The sequence below is a fragment of the Alosa pseudoharengus genome, unplaced genomic scaffold, assembly GCF_046254945.1.
Source record: "Alosa pseudoharengus isolate Yale_2024_CS ecotype anadromous, Long Island Sound unplaced genomic scaffold, YU_APseudo_1.1 YU_APseudo_1.1_scf_5, whole genome shotgun sequence".
NCBI classification, from domain to species: Eukaryota; Metazoa; Chordata; class Actinopteri; order Clupeiformes; family Clupeidae; genus Alosa; species Alosa pseudoharengus.
Genome location: NW_027468837.1, coordinates 35839477 through 35864832, shown reverse-complemented (window position 1 = coordinate 35864832; position 25356 = coordinate 35839477). Strand labels below are relative to the sequence as shown.

At 40.8% G+C, this 25356-nt stretch overlaps 2 protein-coding genes and 2 long non-coding RNA genes across 4 annotated transcripts; all 4 read left to right on the top strand.

The window, feature by feature from the left end:
• The first annotated feature begins 307 nt into the window (after nucleotides 1-307).
• LOC143104041 (P2Y purinoceptor 1-like) lies at nucleotides 308-2189 on the top strand. The gene has a single exon (XM_076267953.1). The coding sequence runs from the start codon at nucleotides 339-341 to the stop codon at nucleotides 1458-1460; it is 1122 nt and encodes a 373-aa protein (XP_076124068.1). The 5' UTR covers nucleotides 308-338; the 3' UTR covers nucleotides 1461-2189.
• A 7662-nt stretch (nucleotides 2190-9851) lies between these two features.
• On the top strand, nucleotides 9852-11316 carry LOC143104116 (uncharacterized). Its single transcript, XR_012983004.1, has 2 exons — nucleotides 9852-9960; nucleotides 10041-11316. It is a non-coding gene; the product is annotated as an uncharacterized LOC143104116 (long non-coding RNA).
• A 1349-nt stretch (nucleotides 11317-12665) lies between these two features.
• On the top strand, nucleotides 12666-14782 carry LOC143104188 (P2Y purinoceptor 1-like). The gene has a single exon (XM_076268150.1). It carries the CDS (start codon nucleotides 12781-12783, stop codon nucleotides 13768-13770), a length of 990 nt encoding a protein of 329 aa, XP_076124265.1. The 5' UTR covers nucleotides 12666-12780; the 3' UTR covers nucleotides 13771-14782.
• An 8181-nt stretch (nucleotides 14783-22963) lies between these two features.
• LOC143104187 (uncharacterized) lies at nucleotides 22964-24168 on the top strand. Its single transcript, XR_012983020.1, has 3 exons — nucleotides 22964-23499; nucleotides 23786-23912; nucleotides 24080-24168. It is a non-coding gene; the product is annotated as an uncharacterized LOC143104187 (long non-coding RNA).
• Nucleotides 24169-25356: the final 1188 nt, after the last annotated feature.

Here is a 25356-nt window from a genome sequence, read left to right as displayed (position 1 = left end):
TGAAAAGACCAAAAAAAAAGACCAAACTACCAAAATGTATTTTCACAATTTCTATCTTCCTTATTTGGTGTACTGATTAGACATTGAACAAACATATTAATCTGTATTTCAGTATCTAAATAGGCTAAAGTTTTTTTTTTCTGGGGGGCGCTTCGTGATACCTCCCTGAAATTACTTTTTGCAGGTTGGGATGTCTGATAAAGACTTTCTCCATGATGACTGTCACTGTCACTGCACATGCACACAAATTCAGTAGGTGAAATGTTCTATGCGAAAATCATAAAGGAAGTAGGCGTAACGATGGTAGGCTACTTTCATGTGTTTTACACGTGTCCACGATGAATTCGAAAGTAGATGAACAGCGGGATTATCGGACTGTGTTTTCTTTATTGTTAGTGTGCAATACCGTGAGAGCTGAGCGCGAAGAGAAAATGGACAACAAATCTGAATGTGAGAAGGTTGATAAAGGATTTACGCACATTTTTTTGCCCACCATTTACGTCCTTGTGTGCGTAATTGGAATTGTTGCAAACGTCTGCGGACTGAAACTGGTGTTTAATCGATGGAGGACACTTGGAGACATAAAATATTTCATTTTGAATCTTGGAATTGCCGATTTATTGTATGTCTCTACGCTTCCGTTCCTCGTCGGTTATTACGCAGCTGACAGCGCTTGGATGTTTGGAACTGTGTTTTGCAAGATAACACGATTTTGCTTCCATCTAAATCTCTATGGCAGCATCGGGTTTTTAACCTGCATTTGTGTTTACAGGTATCTTGGTATTGTCTATCCTATGAAAAGTAAAGGTATTGTGAACACACGGCTCTCTGTGGCCATAAGTGCACTTGTTTGGACTTTAGTGGTCATTCAAATTCTCCCAGATATGTTCTTTGAAAAAACAGAGTTCAATTCCACACCATCCTGTTTTGATACAACTGGTAAAAACCTTATCAAGGATTACCTGCCGTACAGCATCGGATGGACTATAACGGGATTTGTCATTCCTCTACTTGTCATAATTGTCTGCTACGGGCACGTTGCATTCGTCCTCATGACCAAGGCGAATATCAACACTCTGCTGAAGCAAAGGAGTCTTAAATTGGTCATATTTTTGACTGTGTTGTTTTCTGTGTGTTTCCTTCCATATCACATTTTAAGGAATCTTAATTTGTCTACAAGGATTTTGAAAATGGAGGGAATCTGCTACAAAACGTTTGACGATATTTATATAGCCTATCAAGTCAGCCGAGGACTCGCTTGCTTGAACAGCGCCATCAATCCACTCATCTACCTTGTCGGGAACGACGAATTTCTTATGCGTTTTCACAGGTTAAGTACAAGAACTCGAAGGTCATTGTCGCATCTGAGTGGTGCTGTAATTTACCGCAAACCAAGGGAGATGGATTCTACGGTAAATACGGAGGCAGAGCCCAATACTGTTACTTTATTGTCTCCTTGAACTATCAGGACTTTCTTATGTTTGAACAGCAGTTTATGTTATAGATTATTCATTCATATATTAAATGAGCCTTTTAGGAATGCATGGATTTCTAATATCATGGAATTTTAAAAAGTCTATTCCAGACATGAAGTCAGGGAATTTACTTGCCAAAATACATTAATACAAATATATTTCCACATATTGGTGTATATCTACACTGTGTCCCTATTGCTATGTAGCATAGTAATATTATATGGCTCTTCACAATGCAAGTAGAATGCTCCATTGACTTGAATGGGATTTCCGAAAGTTCTAGCGGTCATTATTTCTTGGGAAAGGACCTCTGAAAACAAGAATGACCGCTGTCAATGGCAAAGGAGTTTGCGCTTGGAACATCATTCAAAAGTGAAAGCAGACGGTTGATCAGCTGTGTTCTAAAGAATGTTTGATTCAAGTTCATTCATTCAAAAGCTTTTAAGTAAGGGATAATGTAGGCTATAGGTCATTATGGGAAAATAAGTCCCTTCAGGGCGAAACAAGACCCCTCCGCTGACGCGTCGGGGTCCGGTTCGCCCTGTCGGGACTTATTTTCCCCATAATGACCTATAGCCTACATTATCCCTTACTTAAAAGCTTGAACTCTTGGGAATCCATATATGACAACATTTTTTCATGTACAATCTGTATAGTGCTTTACATTGTCAGATTAATCTTACTATGTCTCAATTAAATTTGATCAAAAATGCCCCCCTCCGCCTTTGGTGCCTCCCTACTTTCTAGCTGCAGTGTATATCCCTTAGCAATAACTAGATGCAGTGTATAGGGTATGTCCGTCCTATACACACCCATTGAACCAACAAAGAAAATGCAAAAATAGAGACTTGTGTAATCATTCCATATTTTGTGTAGTCATTCTATATCAGAACCCCTGACATACATTCCAAATAGTCTACAAGACTATAGGGGGGGGGTAAGTGTAAAGATTTTTAGCTTTACTGCTTCCTTGAGTAACTTATATAGTAAGTCATGGAAATTCAGGTTTTTCGCCAGGGAAAAGTAATGGAATTTTACATTTGACTTAAGAGTGGGAACCCTGATGAGACAAGCATCACTGCAGATACTAACTGTTATTCTACTTAGATATTCTTATTGTGTATGTTGCAAGTGTCGCATTACATTTTAAAGTGTGACTCATGTTAGTAAGGTTACTGTTAGTAACACTATTTCCCATCCATTATTGCAAAATCCATCAGCTTAGCCAATGCTGTAAATGTCAGTCACATCAAAGGTAACAATCTACAAAACTACCTGATTCAACATTTCCTGTTGAGTAGGCTCAATGGCGAATCGGCGTCTGCGCCTTAAGTTTGTGATGTTTTGCCTGGTGCGTGAACTCCACCAGGTGGGCCAGGTTTTGTCCTTAGACTCATTGTTAAAACCTCGGTTCTCAATACAAATTGTATTACTATCAAGCCCTTGAGTGCGCCTCTGTTTTTTCTACTGTTGAGTAGGCTACCTTGCATATGTTGGAGTGTCAACAAAATCCCCATACCTCATAATCTGCCATGCCAACTCCTTGATACAATGAATAATTGGTGTTAGAGGAATATATATATGGATGCATCACCACACAATATCAAATGTCTTCCATACCATTTATATCGGTTCACAGCCAACATGGTTCATTTTCAAATGCATTTGCATCTTCATGTCCTTCAGAACTCATGAATTGTCAGTTCAGCCCAGGAACCAGATGTGAAGCTATCATGTTATGTATTAACAACACACACACTGGCCATTCCTGATACAGCAGGATAGCTAGTTCCTGGTCTGGATGTCACTTAATTAGGCGCATTTCCACTGACGGGATTTTTGCATTTCCTATAACCATTTTTTTCTTGTGTTCTGACCAGTTGGGGAGTTCCTCTGACCGCAGTTCCTATAACTCTTTCAGCTCCTACTTCGGGGCAGGGTCTTTTCCCTATTTCCTTTTTCCGCATATGGACCCTTAGTGACCTAGGTCTACGTGATTGGTCTAACTCATAAGCCAAACCCACTGTCAAACCACGCCGTCTTTAAAATCCTTGCTGGCTGTGTATGCAAAATATATGGAAATATACTACTGTCAGAGACTTTATTAATGAGAATGGACAGCATTCAGAAGCACTCTGCTCCAGTCTAGACACAAATGGATGGTAAACAGCCTTGTGCAATGACATAACCATAGCTTCTGCTATGCAAACAATATATCACTTTCTGTTGCAATTCACCTGAATGCGGGCCTACACACAATATTTTATGACCAGCATTTACAGTAGAAAGCATTGCTTATTTTTCTTTCTGTAATCTATTTCATCTATGTGTTTAAACGCCTTGGGGAAGCTTTGCTTGTAAGTTATGTTGTTAACGAATATTTCATGATCGTATATGCGTGTGTATTTTGTGAATCCTTACACTGTGATTCTGTGAAACAAGCAGCTCACCCAATACATTTACTGTGCAGTCTATTAGCTCAGTAAATAGTGCATGTAATGCAGCAGAGGCTGTAGTTCATTCCAATTGGTGTATTCATACTTTGTATTTACAATATTTACAGTGTTTACTTATGGCATTTATTCATTTATTATTTATTTTTTTGAGGAGCAAAAAAACACAAGAATTTTACTCTCTTATACCCGTATAATGAGATGTAATAAAGACAATCTTGAATCTTAAATATTATTTTTGTATTTAGTTTCACATATTCAGTGGTTACCTGTAACAATGCCCTTATAAGAGTCAACTTTACTTTCATGTCTGGGTTTTCATTCAACACTACTAACTGTTTAGCTATCTATCAACAAAATAGACATGCACAGGAGGAGGACAGAATAGTGAAAAAGCAGCATCACAGCGGGCAGATAACAGCGGGTGGAACACAAACAGGTCCAAGAAGGCAGCTACTCTTCATCCTCATTCATCTTTGGAACAAAAACAGGTCCAAGAAGGCAGCTACTCTTCATCCTCATTCATCTTTAGCCTTTGTCACTCCACTTCCTGCACGACAAATACAAGATGGAAGAGAATACAGAAGAGAGACCCATCAACTCCTCTAGTCAGTCGGAAAGCAAGTCAGTGGTATAGTTCCACAACTAGTTCAAGAAAATCCTCTGCGAGCATGGCAGCAGCCAATGGACCCAGCGGTCATGCAAGCGTTTCTTTCAGACGATTATAGAAAAGATCCGAAAGACCTGGACTTACAGATAGACTCTCCACCGATACAACACAGCCTTGGACTGTGCTGGAATCTCAAAAATGACACATTCACATTCTGCGTTGCCAACAGTGATAAGCCTTTCACTCGCAGAGGTGTTTTAGCAACCGTCAACAGTCTATTTGATCCCCTTGGTGGTGGTGTAGTGTATGTTGTGTGTGATGTCTTAAGCTACTTGGACCTTGAATTTCCCCTTGGGGATCAATAAAGTATATATTTATCAATCTATCTAAATTCCTAAGCCATGGAATATCCCACCGTCACGATTCGTATATTGCTAGATTCCACATAATCCCACCTAAATATGTTATTTCTACTGGCATGCTTCCTGTGACACTAATGCAAAAACACAGGTAATTTGTCCATGACAAAAAGGCTTACATAAGAGACATAGGCTATGCAAGTATTATTACATGATGCTTTCCCTGATGGGCAAAATCCCTGACTGTCCTGAACAATACAACAAATACTAGATATACAGTAGGATGGATGGCCCTCATAACGACAAATTACACTGCCTAGGTCTCAAAGGATTAATGTTTCTTTCCATAAAACTCACCAGAAGTCATTATTTAAGGGGTCATTTTTCAAGATTTTCTTTTGGGGATGCCCCCAGACCCTCCTAACTTAGCTGAGTTAGTTGACATCTTTGCCCAGGCGCACACTGCCTCATAATCTGTCCATGTGTGCACTCCTTTTGCTACATAGGGTGCGAGTTCTACTAAAGATGACAGAGATTAGATTCCTTATAGTAAATAGTAAATGGTGCACTCTACTTAGTAAATAGTGCACATACTTTATTAAATTTTATTTGTTTTTAATTTTTTAATCCCACTCCAAGATGTACGGAGCCCCTGTAGGGACATGAGAAAAAAAAAATCTAAAGTTTAGTTTCATGTGCTCACGTGAAACTTTCATGTGAGCACATGAAAGTTTTGTGTGCGCACGCAAAACCTTTTCACATGAAACTTTCATGTGCGCACGTGAAACTTTCATGTGTGCACATGAAACTTTCCCGTGCGTGAAATCAAAGTTTCACGTGCGCACATGAAAGTTTCATGTGAGCACATGAAACTAAACTTTAGATTTTATTTTGCTCATGTCCCCTTAGGGGCACCGTAAAGATGAGCTCAAAACTTGAGAACCCTGGTAAATGTGAAAATCTTTGAGTATAAACAAAAGTTTATGAAGGGGTAAATTTACCCATCTACTTGGCATATTATGATGTCACTGGATGGCAACCACCTCGAATTATGCACCTTTCAGTAAATACTGGATGTTGAACATATTTGAGCAGGTTTACTTTCTTTTTTTGTCATTTCACCCACATAACAAATTAACAGGAAACAGTACAATGTAAACCAACAACAGTAAACTATTACTATAACCACAAACCCTATACTATACAATAAAGTAGCCTGGTCAAATCAGTTCCTATCGCGGGTGACTTTGTAGTTCTTTAAAGCCCTATTTTTACTACCCCTGCTGTCTGTACCACGTCCATTACGGACGCTATCATTACGATGACTGGCACATCCTGGCACATCCAAGTTACGAAGACTGGCACATCCAGCTATGTTGGTGATTGGGTCGAAATAAATGGACACTGTCGGACACGCAAAGACGCACCTCCACAGACGCACCGTGACTATCACTGTCAATAGTCCCCGCTGCCCCTAGTGTCCCCAGGCGGAAAACCAACTTTGCAACATTGATACTGCCGTCCCGGAAAGAGAAGTGAGATACAAAACTTGTTTTAAATCGTGTTTCTTACCTTGTAACATCCACATTGTTATGCTAACCGTTTCGCTAGCTTGTAAACAAATCCATATGCTTTATCGTTACCTTTTTCCACAGTTTGAATAGCATAATGCACAATTTCTCCAGCAGAGAGGGAAATATAGCTAATCCTGCCAAGTTTCCCTTTAAAGGGACACCAGGCAACGTTTTCGTGTTAATTAATCATCTTCGTAAGTCGGTATATGGTTAAATGACTCATTACGGGGCTAATGAAGGCTCTCTCGCCCGCCCCTACTGCCTGTAGGAAGAATATCCCACTTGCAAGTTCGGTGTATCCTACCCGCTGACCGAAGCAGAATCAGTTTACAGCACAGAGGCAGGCTAACGAAATGCTAGAGATTGTTGCAAACGTGTGTATAATGGCAGAGCCAGCGAAGAAGCAGCGAAAACCCTTGACGCTAGACGCAAAGAAAAGGAAAAGAGCTTCAGACCGAGCGAGGGGGAGTGTCGTAGAGAGGGATCAGGCTTGCCTGGTGTCCCTTTAAGTAAAAGAACTCGAAGGTCATTGGCGCAACTGAATGGTGCTGTAATTTACCGCAAACCACGGGAGATGGATTCAATGGTAAATAAGGAGGCAGAGCCCAATACTGTTGTTACTTTATTGTCACCTTCTTGAATTTTCAGGACTTGCTTGAAAGAAAAAAAGTTGATGTTATAGGTTATTGCACTTGTTCAGTTGGATTCCAGTTTTTGATGGACCAGACCAATTGGGCCTTAAAAAACATTATCAAATCACTGTTTGACCTAATAAAAATGACTGACTATACTGTTATATTATGTGCTTACATAATAGAGATTTTAATAGCTTGATGCTCTTTAAATATTTTGTTGCATTGTAATGTTTCGGTGGATAGGACGGACCTATCCACGATCGCTCTCCGTTGGTTCTGGCCAAAGAAGAGCGCTTTGGAATCTCCATTACGCACCATATCTTTAGCGTTTAGCGCATCTCTCTAATAGACCTAAGGCCTATAGACTGCAAAAGTGGTCAGGAATCTAATATTTCCCCCAAACATAGTTCAGTTCTGCTCGTACAACATGAGGCCGAATATTTCATTTGTTTTAAGTTTTCAACAATACAGATCAACAACACTGCCCGACAGTTTCAATCAGGGGCGCAGGAGATATTTTGAAAGTGAGGGGGACCAAATTGTGAACACAAACCCATAGTGAGATCAGATTTCCAGATATCGGATTGCCACCTCTGGCCCACTTTCGACCATCATATTTTAAACTTGCCAGAATATTAAGATAATACCATTGATTGTTTTCAAACAATTGTTTTCACTACTTGGGCCAATGGTAGAATACTGGTCACTACTTGGGCTAATGGTAGAAAAAAGCAACATGGGATGTTGATATTTTATGAAGCCATGAATGAATCATCATGCCTATGATCCAAACATAGACTACATGATCAAATAGCCTAGTTAGGCCTACTTAAATTGTCTGGTATAAACCAAATCAACTCTCCACTGTGTGTTTGCAGTTAATATTTATGCAACTTTAGAACTTAACAAGTGTTGGCTTAACAAGTTACCAGTCCAGAACACACAGAAAATTGCAACAGAAAGTTGCCTTTATAATCAACTATTTGTTCCAACAGCATTTAAACAAAGCATTTATAAAATTGAAAAAAAAAATACATAAGAAGTAAAATAAAATACTGTTACTGTAGTGACTGTATCACATTATCCCAAGCTTCAAAGAGCTCCCCACGTCTGTGACAGGCAGACGTGACACCGCTAAATTCTCAGCTTGTTTATACCCCACACTGAACGCATAAGAACGCTAGGCCCATCACTCTGGGGTGTGGTAGCCTACTCTCTGGGATTTATGCACCAAGGTAACCAAAAGTATCCAATTTGTGTCTTGAAATTATGTTTGAAATAAATGTCTTAGAACAAAAACGTTGATAGACTTGTATTTTATAGTTAGGCTAGTGAAAACGAGTTTATAAGTAGGCTAGTTGAGTTTGTTATCATAAACATAACGTCATGTTGAGCAGGAGGAATTGAGGACTAGGCTACCATAAATCCTCAAATTATGCCCGGGATTGATTCTATTTATAGCAGGACAAATAAAGGCAGGTTCCCATATACAAGACGGGGTAACAATTGCCTACCATACCAACAATTGCCATCAGTCCACTAGAAGACATTGTTCGATTTAAGTCAATGAAATAACCTCTTCTTAATATTTTATTATATGTTGTATTGTATTGTATTATGTTGGTTGGATTAATAGCCTACGGTTGGCAAAGAAAAGTCGTTTTCCTACCATGGGTCTCCAACACACGTTCTCAAGCTCATTTTTTTGCCGCCCCTTTCGAGCTAATTGCCAGAGGCTGAAGCCTACTACATTTAAACACAATTGTTGCGACTCAAGGCATTCCAGCCTATGAATTTTATTTAAAAAAAAAAAGCTAAATCATGCATAACTAAACAATAACTCAATTTAGGCTACTTGGCTACGCAAAAAGGTTTCCATTGCAGCACAACCCCTATTCAATGAAGGGCTGCCTTGTCTGGCAATAAACAGCAGTGGAAATCCCGACACTTTTTCAACTGCATGAAACTTAACAGTGAACCATCAAATATCTTCCAGATTTCAGTGCCCATCAGTCCCAACAGTCCAAAAGTAAATTAAATCCCAAACCAAACCGAAAATGCTTTTGATAGCCTACGGGTATGCATGCCGCTCCAAACGAAATGCATGTCTAAAGCCTGCCTCGAATACCAGCCTGCCTCAAATAAAGATGATGATAAATGATTTATGCTAAGCAAGTAGCCTGGATTATTTTATGATTGTTAGTAGACAAACTGGCTTCAGATATCCAACAGAGTGAATATGAGATTGTGCAGTCTTACAGTACTGTAGATGGCTGTGGTTAGTGATGTGATGCTGGTAATGGGGAGTTTTACAGTTAGCGCAAATCCTATATGTTATTATTTATTTAGCGTACCTATAAGGCTTTTTTTCCTTATCAAAAGTGAGGGGGATGCCGGCTCTCTTCATCACTGCGTGGGACATATCCCCCACGTCCTTCGTGCCTCCTGCGCCCCTGGTTTCAATCAATATGCAGGGGCGTCGCAAGCAGTTGAAAACATTCCGTGCTTAACCCATCGAGCCTAAACGGTTCTTATAATTCCCATTTTGCCTGCCATTGCTGCTCACTTTTCATAAATGAATCCACCAACTCAAGCCTCATTTTCGCCACATTGTTGCATTGCAAATGTAACCGGTAGAGCCACTGCTGTATTAAGTTTGTCCTCCTGCTGTTACCGTAGCTCCTTTCCCCCTTGTCACGCCTTCCAGTTAGCTTCTAAGTGGCTAGGTTTCCTTAGCGGCAACACCACTTTCTATAAAATAACAGGCTCACCGGTAGGCCGACTAAGATCCCTGGTTTCTGTAAACACTGCCGATTCGGCTATCCTTGGTTCCCTGGGTGTTCGTCTGTGAAAGGTACGTGCTATTGCCTCATCTGCTACACGATCATATGATTGTATTTATTTGTTTATCTAATGTTAAACTGTGGGCAACAGGTGTCCTACTGTCGCCAGACGCTTCCGAGTAGTTGGTGGGTAGATCTACTACTGAAGGTAATAGTACACTATTTTAATCATTGTTGGTTTAACGTCAGGCTACCATGTTTGTGAGGTTGTACGTATATTTAATAGCCACATTGTAACATGGGTCTCGGGTGAAAAGACGTTTCAACGAAGCCCTGCACTGTTTACCAAGGAACCTAGCCAACAAAGGTACATTTATTTGTAACTCTCGTTAGGGAGAGAAATATTTGTCTGTAAACCCTTTTGCTCTTATCTATGTCTGTTTACTACCTATATGTGATTGTTGCCGCTTTAGTATGATGTAGCACATGTGAGCTAATCATGTCCTCAGTCTATGATTCAAATGCCTGTCTCGCTGTATCTGACATATGCTTGTGTACAGCAGTGTTCTCATGCCAGGGGGTCCCCTTGCCATGTTGTGTTTGCTTTTAGGATGCATTGAGGTAAAGTAGAATGATGCCTAGTGTGAATGTGTAAATCCTGTCAATGGAAAACTGTTGTTTGTTGATTGTGTATTGTTTATGGATGACTGATTCTGACTGTTTTGTGTCTCCAGAACCAGTTGCCACTGCTGTTTTGCCTACTGTAAAATTAATGTAAAGTAGCTTTTGCCGTTTTGTTTGTTTTCTTTTCTGTTTAGTTGGTTTCATTTGGTATTATTTGACTTGGCCGTTACCTTTTAGCCTCCTGTTGCCTCTCTCCTTCACGGCATTAGGGCATGTGTGGTACTGGCTGCCCCAGTAGTTTGCTACCAGTAACATCCTTCCTTAAGCTTTGCTCTACTGTTTTCTCAGTCACCGAGTGCTAACCATCCCCCCCCCCTTCTCTCTTCTCCAGAGTAATAGTGAAGCTGCTCACGGGGCAGGTCGCCGGATCTGAGTCCTCCTCTTCGCGCACTGCTCACAGTATTTTGTAGTGGTAACGTGCACCTCACCATTTGCTGTGATCACATTGTTGCAGTAGTTGTGCCTATGCGTGTGTGTGTGTGTCTGTGTGAATAGGCACCAGAGTCAAGAGCACGAGTGTTGTGTTGGCCTCACACTTCTCCCAGGACAGGTAACTGCTCCCCATCAGCTTCCCAGCTATTTCTCCCCTGCTACTGTCCCAAAGAGTAATATCCCTGGTGGCAGCCATTACCACTTCCCCTTGCCGTTCACCATAGTGGATCTGCGCTCTAGTGCTTAACCGCATAAATGGCCTTTTAAGTGAATTCCATATTAATAAAATCTTGTTTATTTTTGTACTGGAATCACGTCTCTGTCTTTAATCATCTTATCTGTGTGTCTCATCAAATATACTTGGGTTTACAACATATCTTGGTGTGAAAGGCCCCAAGTGGCGTAGTCGTGCACTTATATGTACCCTATAGGTACAGTCGGTCACACAAAAAAAAAAGCATTTCAGAAGATGTGCTGTGGATCTCAGTTCTCCTTCATCTCCTGGTTGCAGCGATTACTCTCTGAGACAGTTCGTGCACATTTAAGGTACCTAAACAACACTGTTGCAACACTGTCCTTTACTGGAAATGATTTTCACACTTTCACACTTTCAAGCTACATCCCCAGAAACTCAAGTCTGGCACTGTCTGCTGAACTTGCGCAGAAACATCGAAGACATAACCAGCTTTTAAAAAATTGTTTTGAAAACTAAACACCCATAACGCCGTGCCATAGCCTACAAAAGACAAAATAAATGGAAATAAGGAAGCTTCAATACTTAAGGTTATTGAAGCAGCGGACCAAGTCACCAATCTGGCTTTCTGCCTTCTGGACTCACATGCACCCAGTAATGTTTGTAAACAGGAAACCTGTGTATAGTGTAATTTTAAACTCTGGGCCGACCTGCTTTCTACATGGCTAGCTTGTTTTTTTGTTTGTCACTCTGCTATTGTATACAAATGTCTGATTGTTAGATTTATACAAGTAGCCTAGCCTTTTCCCATGATAGGCCTACTGAGGAGATGGTATGACCATTTATTTGATAGGCTTGGTCCAGATGTTCAAAATCTATAAATGATCAAGTTTACTTTTTTTTTATGTGAAAAAGCTGTATAGTTCCATGTCAAATCAGCCTAGAAAATCGCCAAGTTTCCTTTTCCGTTAGTCTTATTACACGTTCTAACTTGAGAAGAGACAAGTTTTAAATAGGAAAAATTCCAGAAATCTTAGTCACTTTTAAGCGTGATGCTAGCAGGCGAGATGCTAATGGTCTAATCCGATTCAATGATCTGAAGCTAAAAGTGGCAGACTCAGAATGGCTGGATGAACTGGAGAAAGGTACAAAATCAATTGTTTAACTCAAGGGGATGGTGCAAAATTAGTGTAATTCCCCAAATGGTGGAATATCTCTTTAATCAATGACATCAATAACTCTAAGGGCAGGAGCTTGCCAAACAAGTGGGCTGAAAGGGAATAGAAAAGAATAATAAGAAGATAGATAATTAAGGAAAAGCTTCCCTGAAACACAAAGCGTGATGATCACAACATAAAGACTTTCTCCACAACATGAAGACTGTCACTGCACAAAAAATCATCATGTGAAATGTTGTATGCAAAAATTTTAAAGGAAGTAGGCGTTAACGATGGTACCTTCATCTCTTTTTACACGTGTCCAACACGATGAATTCGAAAGTAGTTGAAGAGTGAGATTATCAGACTGTATATTCGTTAAATTGTTAGTGTGCAATACCGTGAGAGCTGAGCGCGAAGAGAAAATGGACAACAAATCTGAATGTGAGAAGGTTGATCAAGCATTTACGCACATTTTTTTGCCCACCGTTTACGTCCTTGTGTGCGTAATTGGAATTGTTGCAAACGTCTGCGGACTGAAACTGGTGTTTAATCGATGGAGGACACTTGGAGACATAAAAGTTTTCATTTTGAATCTTGGAATTGCCGATTTATTGTATGTCTCTACGCTTCCCTTCCTAGTCAGTTATTACGCAGCTGGCCGCACTTGGGTGTTTGGAACTCTGTTTTGCAAGATAACACGATTTTGCTTCAATCTAAATCTCTATGGCAGCATCGGGTTTTTAACCTGCATTTGTGTTTACAGGTATCTTGGTATTGTCTATCCCATGAAAAGTAAAGGTGTTGTAAACACACGGCTCTCTGTGGTCATAAGTGCACTTGTTTGGACTTTGGTAATCATTCAAATTCTCCCAGATATGTTTTTTGACAAATCAGCGTTCAATTCCACAGCATCCTGTTTTGATACAACTGGAGACAACCTTATCAAGGATTACCTGCCGTACAGCATCGGCTGGACTATAACGGGATTTGTCATTCCTCTACTTGTCATAATTCTCTGCTACGGGCACGTTGCATTCGTCCTCATGACCAAGGCGAATATCAACACTCTGCTGAAGCAAAGGTGTCTTAAATTGGTCATATTTTTGACTGTGTTGTTTTCTGTGTGTTTCGTTCCATATCACATTTTAAGGAATCTTAATTTGTCTACGAGGATTTTGAAAATGGAGGGAATCTGCTACAAAACTTTTGACGATATTTATTTAGCCTATCAAGTCAGCCGAGGTCTCGCTTCCTTGAACAGCGCCATCAATCCTCTCATCTACCTTGTCGGGAACGACGATTTTCTTATGCGTTTTCACAGCTTAAGTAAAAGAACTCGAAGGTCATTGGCGCAACTGGGCGATGCTGTAATTTACCGCAAACCAAGGGAGATGGATTTAACGGTAGTCTAAATACGGAGGCAGAGCCCAATATTGCTGTTACTTTACTGTCACCTTCTTAAACTTTCAGGACTTGCTGATGTTTGAACAGCAGTTGACGTTATAGGTTTTTGCACTTGTTCAGTTGTTATGCTGTAGTAGCCTATAGGCCATACATGGGCAACATACGGCCCGCGGGCCACATCCGGCCCGTGGGCTTTCCCTGACCGGCCCGCGTAAGGTCCGTGAAAGAACAATAGTCAAGAGCCTAGCATAGAGATAATGCATGCAAATCAATATCGTTGTTTTTATTTTGAAAGCGACTGCTATTTGTACGCCCATACATTTGTGCGTGGATGCATACGACGTAAACACCCTCACTGATGTGCTGGTGAATTTATGCTTCTGCGTCGACACAATGCAGTTGCCTTTACGTCGGCGTAAACCTTTCAAAGTTTTGTGTCTTATGTTTGCGTCGCTCACCACCGCAAAGGTTGTTAGAACGAACTCCTACATGGTGCTCGTTGGCGATACGAAGTGTTCATTTCAAAAAGTTACTGGCAGATAGACAGTTTACAATCGGATAACCCCGTAATTGTAACCAAAATATGTCTGAGTTTATTTGCAAAGCTTATGTTAGCGAACTAGTATGATGCTACTACCCACAGGTTGCTTGAAGCAGCCGGCTCAACACACAGAGCGAATTGACCAATCACAGTTATGGTGCATAAAGCAAAACCATAGCCTACATTTTTAAAATAGTTTTCTTTGTGCATGTTGATTAACTAATGACAGCCTACTATTGTCTGCTCCACATTTTCGTAGTCTAATTCTGCATAGAGTTAATTTAATGATGGTAATGATTTAATGATGAAATATTGCTGAGTGTGAAATGGTGGCACAGGCCTATCAGTTGTACTGACTCCTTCACATTTTCATGACCTAGCCTAATTATATAGATATTGTAGTACTTTTTTATATCAGTCTTTGAAAACTGAAAAAAAATGTCATTGTCAAAAAATCATTTTCCATAATGAGGATTAAATACTGGACATGAATTAAATATTGCTGTTTTTCCTTTGTCTCCCTCACATTTTCATCTGTTCTTACGACTAGTAAACAAAACCATATGATTTACTTAATGTTATGCAAGAACAGAATAGAATTGAACAGAATTGAGTTCAGACTTGAGTTCGGTATTTTGGGTCCGGCCCTCCTCAACAGTCCCAGTTTGTCATGTGGCCCCTTGGGGAAATTAGTTGCCCACCCCTGCTATAGGCTATACAAAGACAAAAAAAATGTTATAGCGTCATAATTTGTAAACTAGGTGGGCCTACCTGCCACTCTGGTATTGTATTCAAATGTCTGACTGTTAGATTTGTACAAGCAGCCTATAATTTTCCCATGATACTGAGGAGATGGTATGACCACTTATTTGATAGCCCCTGTTCCAGATGTTCCAAAGTTTACTTGTAGATTACGTTTGTATGTAAAAAAGATTATGGAATAAAAGTTGTTGCAACAATGTCAGTGTTCCATCACCAACAGGACAAGTTACATAGGCTAAATAATTTCCACAAATTAATATAGTTTCCACCTAATTTAAATTAACCTTTTAGGAATGTATGGAGACAAGCATCACTGCAGATACTATGTTATACTTCTAGATATTGTTATTGTGCATGTTGCAAGCGTCGCATTACATTTTAAAGTGTGAGTGTGAATCATGTTAGTAGGTTACTGTTAGTAACACTATTTCTCATCCATTACAAAATCCATCAGAGCCAATGCTGTTGGCTAAATGTCAGTCAGATCAAAGGTTACAATCTACAAAATTCAACATTTCCTGTTGAATAGGCTACCTTGCATAGAAATACCATGTTGGAGTGTCAACAAAATTCCCTTACAGGGATATTCCACCATCTGGGGAAATACACTCGTTTTCCACCTCCCCTTGAGTTAAACAATTGAGTTTTACCTTTCCCCAGTTCATCCAGCCGTTCTCTGAGTCTGACAGTAACACTTTTAGCTCCAGCTCATTGAATCAGATTAGACCGTTATCTTATAGGAGAGATGCTAACGGAAAACGAGTGTATTTCCCCAAATGGTGGAATATCCCTTTAACTCATAATCTCCCATGCCAGCTCCTTGATACTATGAATAATTGGTGTTAGAGGAATATGGGGTGTATTGTTTATGCATCACCACACAATATCAAATGTCTTCCATACCATTTCTTTTAGTTTAATATTGGTTCACAGCCAACACATTTTTAAATACATTTGCATCTTCATGTCATTCAGAACTCATGATTTGTCATTTCAGCTGAGGAACCAGATGTGAAGCTACCATGTTATGTATTAACAACACACACACTGGCCTTTCCTGATACAGCAGGATAGCTAGTTCCTGGTCTGGATGTCACTTAATTAGGTGCAGTTCCACTGACGGGATTTGTGCATTTCCTATAACCATTTTTTTTTTGTGTTCTGACCAGTTGGGGATTATTAAGTTACTCTGACCGCAGTTCCTATAACTCTTTCAGCTCCTACTTCGGGGCAGGGTCTTTTCCCTATTTCCCTTTTCTGACCTAGGTCTATGTGATTGGTCTAACTCAAAAGCCAAACCCACTGTCAAACCGCGCCGTCTTTAAAATCCTTGCTGGCTGTGTATGCAAAATATACTACTGTCAGTGACTTTATCTGCTACGCAAACAATATATCACTTTCTGTTGCAATTCACCTGAACGCAGGCCTACACACACCATTTTATGACCAACATTTACAGTAGAAAGCATAGCTTATTTTTCTTTCTGTAATCTATTTCATCTATGTGTTTAAACGCCTAGGAGAAGCTTTGCTTGTAAGTAATGTTGTTAACGAATATTTTATGATCCTACAGTATATGCGTGTGTATTTTGTGAATTCAAGCAGCTCACCCAATACATTTACTGTGCAGTCTATTAGCTCAGTCACTAGTGCATGTAATGCAGCAGAGGCTGTAGTTCATTCCAATTGGTGTATTCATACTTTGTATTTACAATATTTACAGTGTTTACTTATGACATCGATTCATTTATTATTTATTTTTTGAGGAGAAAAAAAAAACACACGAATTTTGCTCTCTTATTCTTATACCTGTATAATGAGATGTAATAAAGACAATCTTGAATCTTAAATATTATTTTTGTATTAAGTTTTACATATTCAGTGGTTACCGGTACCAATGCCCTTATAAGAGTCAACTTTACTTTCCACGTCTGGGTTTTCATTCAGCACTACTAACTGTTTAGCTATCTGTCAACTTGTGCCAAATAGACATGCATGCTGGAGGACAGAATAGTGAAAAAGCACCATCACAGCGGGTGGAACACAACAGGTCCAAACAGCTCCCCCTCCTACCAGAGCAGTGTACTAGCCATACACTGCAGAGCCTACGGGCAAGCAGTCAAACCCCGCTCCTCTTCACAAGCCAGTTCATGGTCAGACATGCTCAAAGTAAAGCGCATCAGCCGCACTCTTCCCCTCCACTCAGAGCAACACACCAGCCATATGCTGCCACACATACAGGTATGCAGCCATACCCCTCTCTTCCTTACCAGCCAGCTAATGGTCAGTCCTACGCTCAAAGTAGAGCCAGAGTACAGAGTACAGCCAAAGATTGTTAAGGCGGAGCAAGATAGTTTGTCGTAGTTCATGTCTATTGGCGCAAAATGGGGATCGAATCCTGTCCACATAAAGAAGCGTGTCGTTGATGTATATATATTGATGAGCGTAGGTAGCAACCGGCCAACAGCAGCAGAATAAATAACAGGTGCACACCTGATATAAGGTCGATTTTCTCCAGACTGGAATGCTCAGAAATGCTAAAAATGTACCTGAGATGTTCAGAAGGGTTTGAGGATCATGAAAACGTGCCCAAAATTCACATTACTAACTCTATAGAACCAAGATCTTAGCATATGTGGGGAAATTCTGAGCTATGGCCATAGACCTCAATGGAGCAGTCGCTGCCTTTGCTCTGCATAAAGGGTGATTTTGCAAACCCCCCCCCACCTCGTGCGATGCGGGTTCCCGGAAGTGGCTCCGGATGAAATATTTTGCTCCGCCTTAACAATCTTTGGTACAGCTCCACAGCCACACGTTTAAAAAAGATTATGGAATAAAAGTTGTTGCAACACTGTCAGTGCTCCATCACCAACAGGACAAGTAGTTACATAGGCTATACTAAATAATATCCATAAATGTATATATTTTCCACCTAAATTAAACAAGCCTTTTAGGAATGCATGGAGACAAGCATCACTGCAGATACTAACTGTTATTCTACTTCTAGATATTCTTATTGTGTATGCCTCCCATAAAACCAGTGCGTCAGCCATGCACTGCCGACCATACTGGAATGAGTGACATATAGCCAGGTACCTCGTACGCCGTGAGCTTTTTAATTCAGGGCTTAGCAAGTTTGACGATCCCCCTAAAAACTACTGGGCCTGGAAGTCCTCATTCTTCAGTGCCATAGAGGGGCTAAAGCTGACAGCCAGCGAAGAGCTTGATCTTCTAGTTAAATGGTTAAGTCTTCAGAGCAGGTTAAGAGGCTAAGAGCTGTCCACAATACTGACCCCACTGCAGGACTAAGAATGGCGTGGCTACGTCTTGAACACTGCTATGGCTGTCCAGAGATTATTGAAAAAGTTATTGTTGATAAGCTGGAAAACCAAAATTAACATGAGAGAACTTCTAAAGCTTGGAATACTTGGAGACCTGCTGAAAGAAGTTGAGTCTGCAAAGCTAGAGGGCTACCTACGTGGGCTCACTTACCTGGACACGGCACGACGTGTGACACCCATCATCAATAAACTCTCACAACCTCCAATAGAAATGGATGTCTCAAGGTTCCCAGTATAAGCTTCATCAGCAGGTAGCATTCCCACCTTACTCATTTTTTGCTGACTTTGTGTGTCACAAACCCTATAAGCATAATGACCCTAGCTTTGCTCTGAGCCCTTCTGTGGTCAATGCTGTGAAGCCAGAGAGCCCTGTAACAGGTTATGGACAGTCTAAAAGCCTTGTTTCTGCCCACAAGACAGAGATCTATCGCACACAAACCCCAAACATCACCAACTTGTCAAGCAGCAGGCCAGACATAGACAGACACTGCCCTATTCATTAAAAGCCCCCCCCCCAGGCGTTGTATAGAAGCTTTCGGGCTAAAAGCATCGAGGAATGCAAGACATTCTTAAAGGAGAATAATGTCTGTTTCAGATGCTGCTCTTCAAGCAGTCACATAGCAAAGGTATGTGCTGTACAATGCTCAGAATGTAACAGTGTTGCACATGTAACATCCCTTCATCCAGGGCTGCCCTCGTGGACTTTTAATCCCCTCAATGCAGGGGAGGAAGATGAGAGAACCTCCCTAGCCGTTAAACTCCAAATGCACTGATGTTTGTGGAGATCCGCTAAGTTCCTGGTCCTGCTCTAAAATCTGTCTCATTGAGGTCCATCATGAAGGCCAGCCAAATAAAGCTGTGAAAGCTTATGCAATACTCGACGGCCGAAGCAACTGGTCATTAGCCAGATCAGAATTCTTTGATTTCTTCTGCCTCAAAAGCACAGAGTCTCCTTACACTCTTCGCACATGCGCAGGAGTTACAGAGATGTCTGGAAGGAGAGCTACAGGCTTCATCGCACAGTCACTGGAAGGAACTTGCAGTGTGCCACTTCCTACGCTCATTGAGTGCAATCACATGCCAGATGACAGGTCAGAGATACTGACTCCTGAGGCAGCAAAACACAATTCACACCTCAAGTCTATTGCTCACCTTATTCCCCCCCTTGATCCAGATGCGCAGATCCTCTTCTTACTTAGACATGACATCCTACAGGTTCACAAAGTGAGAGAACAGCACAATGGGCCTAGAAATGCACCATATGCACAGAAGCCTGACCTTGGCTGGGTCGTGGTTGGTGAAGTCTGCCAAGGCACTGCTCACAAACCTACAACTGTGAGCGCTTATCACACTAACATTCTAGGTAATGGCCGCCCTTCACACTTAGACTATCTCATAACCACATCTCTCTAAAAGAGTCGCTGAATGTAGAAAGCATTTCTAAAAAAAATCTTTTCTCCCACCACTTACCTCTCTTGCTAGCCTGACGAGCCAGACCCACATTAAAATGTAGGGTCTGGGCACTCACCGTTCGCAGTGCTCAGTCCGAGGGGCGGGGTAATCAGTTTCAAATTCCCTCTGCACGCAATAGGACAGCGGCAGCGCTATGAGTCCCATGCGTTTCCCACCAGCGGAGCTAGTTGGCTAGTTCAAACGTTTGCCAACTTAATAAAAGCTCAACTCGTGTCACACTGTTCGCCAACAGCAACATCCATCTTATTTGTTTTCAAGTAGCAGGGAATTCAAGCCAAACCATTGCAACTCTGCCATCAATCATTAGGTTAAGCCCACCTAACGACTCTATACACGATTTTATTGGCCTGATTGAGTTTCGATTTCTGGAGCTCACAAGCCAACGGAGAGTTGCTAGACTAGCCCTGGGGGCGCTAGGGGCGCGTCTAGATTTCTAGGCTACTCTCTTGCAGTCGTAGCTCCACCTGTGAAAACACATTAGGTAGCACAGTCTTTGAAAGAACAGAGACAGGTCCTTCAATTGAGGACAAATTGTTCATTCAAATAATGGACAAAGAGGTGTTTATGGACGACACGAACAGCTCAGTGGCGTCGCATCCCTTTCGTTTACCTCGGACATGCCTGCCTAATAACAAAGTGTAGGCTCTTAGTCGTCATGGAGAAAATCTTCCATCATCATGATGCTGAACCGACTCCACCGCTGAACGAAAGAGAAGAATGCTGGTACTTACCCACATTTGGTGTCTCATCCATGTAAGCCTGATCAAATTAGAGTGGTCTTCCATTCTAGCGCTTGTCATCATGGTGTGTCACTGAACGATGTGCTACTAACAGGTCCAGACTTAAATTAAGACTAATGGAAAAGGAAACGTGGCGATTTTCTAGGCTGATTTGACATGGAACTATACTCTCATTGCGGCGTAATTTGTTACGCATTGTTTTAATGTATCTTTAATTATTATGCCCTTAGAGGTATTGATGTCATTGATTTAATCAATGACATCACTACCTCTAAGGGCAGGAACTGGCCAAAAAAGTGGGCTGAAAGGGAATAAAATAGAATAATAATAAGAAGAACAATAAGTGTGCTGCTTTCAGCAAGCACACTTAATTAAGGAAAAGCTTCCCTGAAACACAAAGCATGATGATCACAACTAGGCCTGTCAAACTCGATTCCTTTTAAGGATCCGGGTTATTCTGAGTCACTCACTAAACTGATCAGGGTTGAACGAGTCACTTGAGTCACTTGAGTCACTTGAGTCAGTATTGCTAAATCGCAAAGAAATTCAGTCCTACGTTCAAGCAGTGCAGTGGGGTGCTTCATTTCGTTAAGTGCCTTCTCATGTTGGATGTGGATCCTCCATGATTTGAAACCAGGTTTTTGCAGTACTTGCATTTAGCCTAAGAGTTTTGCTCTTCTGGTCAAAGTGCATCCACACATTGTTCATCTTTTTGGTGCTCATGTTCAGAAACTTTGATCTTATTGACAGAGAGGGTAGCCTATATTGTAATAATGCATTATTTGTTGTTGTTTTGTTAACAATAGAAAAGTTTGCCTAGGTCTAATGCTACTCTGCTACAATGTTTATTACCACTTCTATATACTAATAGTAGGTTACTAGGAATCTATTTTAATAAGTATTATAGGCTGCTAGGCAACTAATATTACTATTAATCATAGCTATACTGTTAGGTAGCCTAATATAATATAATATAATATAATATAATATAATATAATATAAAATAGCCTAATATAATAGCATCAAAATCTCCACCCACTCACGGGAAAGAAAGCAGTTTGAGCCAGACTGTTTATTTATTGTCTTAACCTAGCCTAAGCAATTGACTTTCAATGTAGACATAGAAACAGGAACGTAGAAATGCCCTGCAGTGAATAAATTATTATTATTGTTATTATTATTATTATTACTACTACTACTACTACTACTATTCTCATTAGGCCTATTATTATTATCACCTTAACACGAGTAGAAACTAGGCTACTCGCTCGTCTACAGATCCACTCATGACAATAGCCGGCTGATTCGACTGACTCGCACTCATAACAACATAACGTAACCGGTCCGCCCGGGTGATCCGACTGACTCAGATAGCCTACTCAAGCAACTCCATACAGAGCTTGCAATGTTTCGGACTGTCTTTGCGACCTAATTGCATTTTATAGTAGGCTATGCGTGCAGAACATATGTTATTTCAGAAGTGAAAGCATGGCTTTTGTTGTGGATTTCTTTTTCACCTTGACGAGAAGTTACTCGCTGCTCTAAAGATCCACTCATGGCAACGTAGCCGGCTGATTCGGCTGACTCGCACTCATAACAACGTAACCGGCCCGCCCGGCTGATTCGACTGACCCGGGTAGATACTCAAGCAGCTCCATGAGCGTGCAGTTCGGACTGTTTGCACGACCTAATTGCATTTTAATATGCTACATCTGTACACCAAATCTAATTATGTCTAGGCTACATGAAGAACATTGAATGTTATTTCAGAAGTGAAAGAATGGCTTTTGTTGTGGAATTGCTTTTCACCTCGAGGAGGAGCTACTCGCTCTCGCAGATCCACTCATGACAACGTAGCCGGCTGATTCGACTGACTCGTACTCAACGTAGCCTAACCGGCCGGCTGATCCGACTAACCTGGATTGCTACTCAGAAGCTCCAATCTGAGTCCCATGGTCTGTAAGTCTGCAATGTTTCCGGCTCTGCGGGAAGTTAACCAGTTACCTCGGACTGCCTGCTCACTCAGTCGCTTGAGTTGATTTGTGGAGTTGTGGTTGCCTGCGAAATTGTTACATTTTTGGCAGCTATGATGGCTAGGGCTAGGAGGCTAGCTAATGTTGCAAGAGGTTTGTGTGTGGCGCTGTTTATCGTTTTAGATTGAATTGTAGTAGGACTCAACTGATCCGAGTTAATGATACTAGAGACTCGCGACTCATGGGTTAATTTAAAGACACGGGTGAAAGATCCGAGTGAGTCACGACTCAAACACCTTTAATCACAACGTGAAGACTTTCTCCACAACAACACTGTCACTGACACTGCACATGCACAAGAATTCAGTAGGCTATGTGAAATGTTCTATGCGAAAGTCACAAAGGAAGTAGGCGTAACGATGGTAGCCTACCTTCATCTCTTTTTACATGTATCCAACACCATGAATTCGAAAGTAGATGAAGAGCGGGATTTTCGGACTGTATATTTGTTATATTGTTAATGTGCAATACCGTGAGAGCTGAGCGCGAAGAGAAAATGGACAAGTTCAACTTCACTGTGTGTAAGAGGATTGATCAAGAATTTACGCAAATTTTTTTGCCCACCGTTTATGTCCTTGTGTGCGTAATAAGCCATTATCACGCTGATACGACGTACTTCCGCATTCATGATTTTTGTGCACTGCCACTTCCGGTGAATCATTCATCTCTCTGGCGTACCCGTGATGGATGAGCCCAAGTTTACTTATACTGCATCCCTGGTAAATTTACCTAAAATAACTTTTTCTGACGTACCATCGACTAACTGAACAACACTGCATCACAGCCCGCTCCAAAGTGGACAAGGGATACAGTTTCTTTTTCGAGAACTTCATCTACGACTATGAAGGTGAGTGGCTAGCTAGCTAACATAACATTACATTAGCTAGGTAGGTTAGCTTATGCTAACGTCAACTCAGATGGTCGTATGGTTATAACGTGTTTAACCTACGTTAAACCCAACTAAAGTAAGATTATTCAGCTTTAAACGAGTCAATGCACCCATTCCATTTATTCTGATAGGAAGAACTTTAGCCTCTGTCAGTGTCAGCTAGCTAACGTCAGCATATGAGCCTTCTTTTGCTAGAATCAACAATCCACAGTATTTATGCATTAATTATAGTTTTGTCCACCAGTGTCCAACATCGTTGACAGGGTGGTGGCTGTCAGGTCTAGGTGTATGCAGAGCCGGTTCAGGACTTGGTTGTTAGGGAACCAAAGCCATCAGCGTATGCAAATCAACACTCTATCAAGCATACACAGGTAATGTTAATACTGTAACAATATCATACTGTTGGCTACCATATGATATAGAACACTGCAGTGAGCAATTCTCCAGAAAGACTCTTGACATCAGAATTGAAAACCAAAACAAGCTAAAGAGATGTGTGGATAATTTAACACTTACTGTTTTTAATTTTATGTTTTAGGATCCCTCCCTGACCCGCAAGTCTTGTCTCTTGGAAAAGGACTGAAAAGCCTCAGGCCGCAACCACTAATATCATTAGTGCTGCGTGGCTTGTCTCAACTCACCATGGTCGACTCCAGGTTCGGACCTGTGCCGCGAGGTTCATGATGAAGTGATAAAAGACATGAAAAAGAAGGTGGACCTGTACTTCTTTGGTACATATATGAATGTGTATCTACAGCAGAAAGTGAAATGAACTGAATGAATAAAGGATTTTATTAATTCCCTTTTCTGAGTACATTACTTACTACAGTATTACATATTTACATTATGTACGTTATTACATATTTATTTACATTATTACATATTTATTTACATATTTGCATTATTTACATTATTTTGAATACCTTCATGACAGACTGACTAGAATTTATTATAGATGAATGACTTTTCATTCAATTATGTACATCTATACAATGTTTTCAGTATATAGTTAAATGCATGGGATCGGGGAAACACTACAGGGATGTAGCCTTTTAAATCAAGTGGTCCCTGGAAGTTGGTCATCACACAACAGACGGTCCACAGCTGGTTGACTGTCCCAGACAAGGTTAGAGGGAGAGTGTGTTCCCAGATGCGGTATTCCTTGACCCTGCGTATTGCTGTGAATCTTGTGTAAAAAACACAAAATCTGTGAAAATGCACCCAACCCACTTTCAGCTGTGACAGCTCTTATCAGCTCCTTGACTTGGTCTTCCAATTGCTGTATGCGTGCAACAGCAGCATCCAGTGCACCTGTATGAGATGAGAGAAAAATGAAAACATTTGACCCAGATTGTTTGTGACTTGCATATTGGAAGTAGTTTGGACCTCTAAAGCTACGTGAAATAGCTTTTTATAGCTCAATATTCACCTTTACGTTTAATCAAGTAAGATATAAAATGCAACGTTTGTACTTGGGATGAAGCTTTTAAAATTGTAGTATTAGTCAAATGCTGGGACATCAATAACACTAAACATTTTGTGCCAGTGTTCTGAAAAGCTGACCTACCCACGGTATGACGTACTAATAACCCGTTCTGTGCTTAAACCATAGGTAGCACATCCTGATAGACATTTCTTACCTGTCAGGGTGTGCTATCTATGGTTTAAGCAAAATATAATGAGCAGTAGGGCATTCTGATAGACATTTCTATTATCATTTCTACCTAACAGCAGTGGTGGAGGAAGTACTGAAACTCATTACTTAAGTAAAAGTACAAATAAGCAGAGAAATATTTACTCTAGTAAAAACATGAG

What these genes read in the sequence shown, in the direction of transcription:
- LOC143104041 (XM_076267953.1), top strand. Translation starts at nt 339, where the DNA reads ATGAATTCGAAAGTAGATGAACAGCGGGATTATCGGACTGTGTTTTCT.
- LOC143104188 (XM_076268150.1), top strand. Translation starts at nt 12,781, where the DNA reads ATGGACAACAAATCTGAATGTGAGAAGGTTGATCAAGCATTTACGCAC.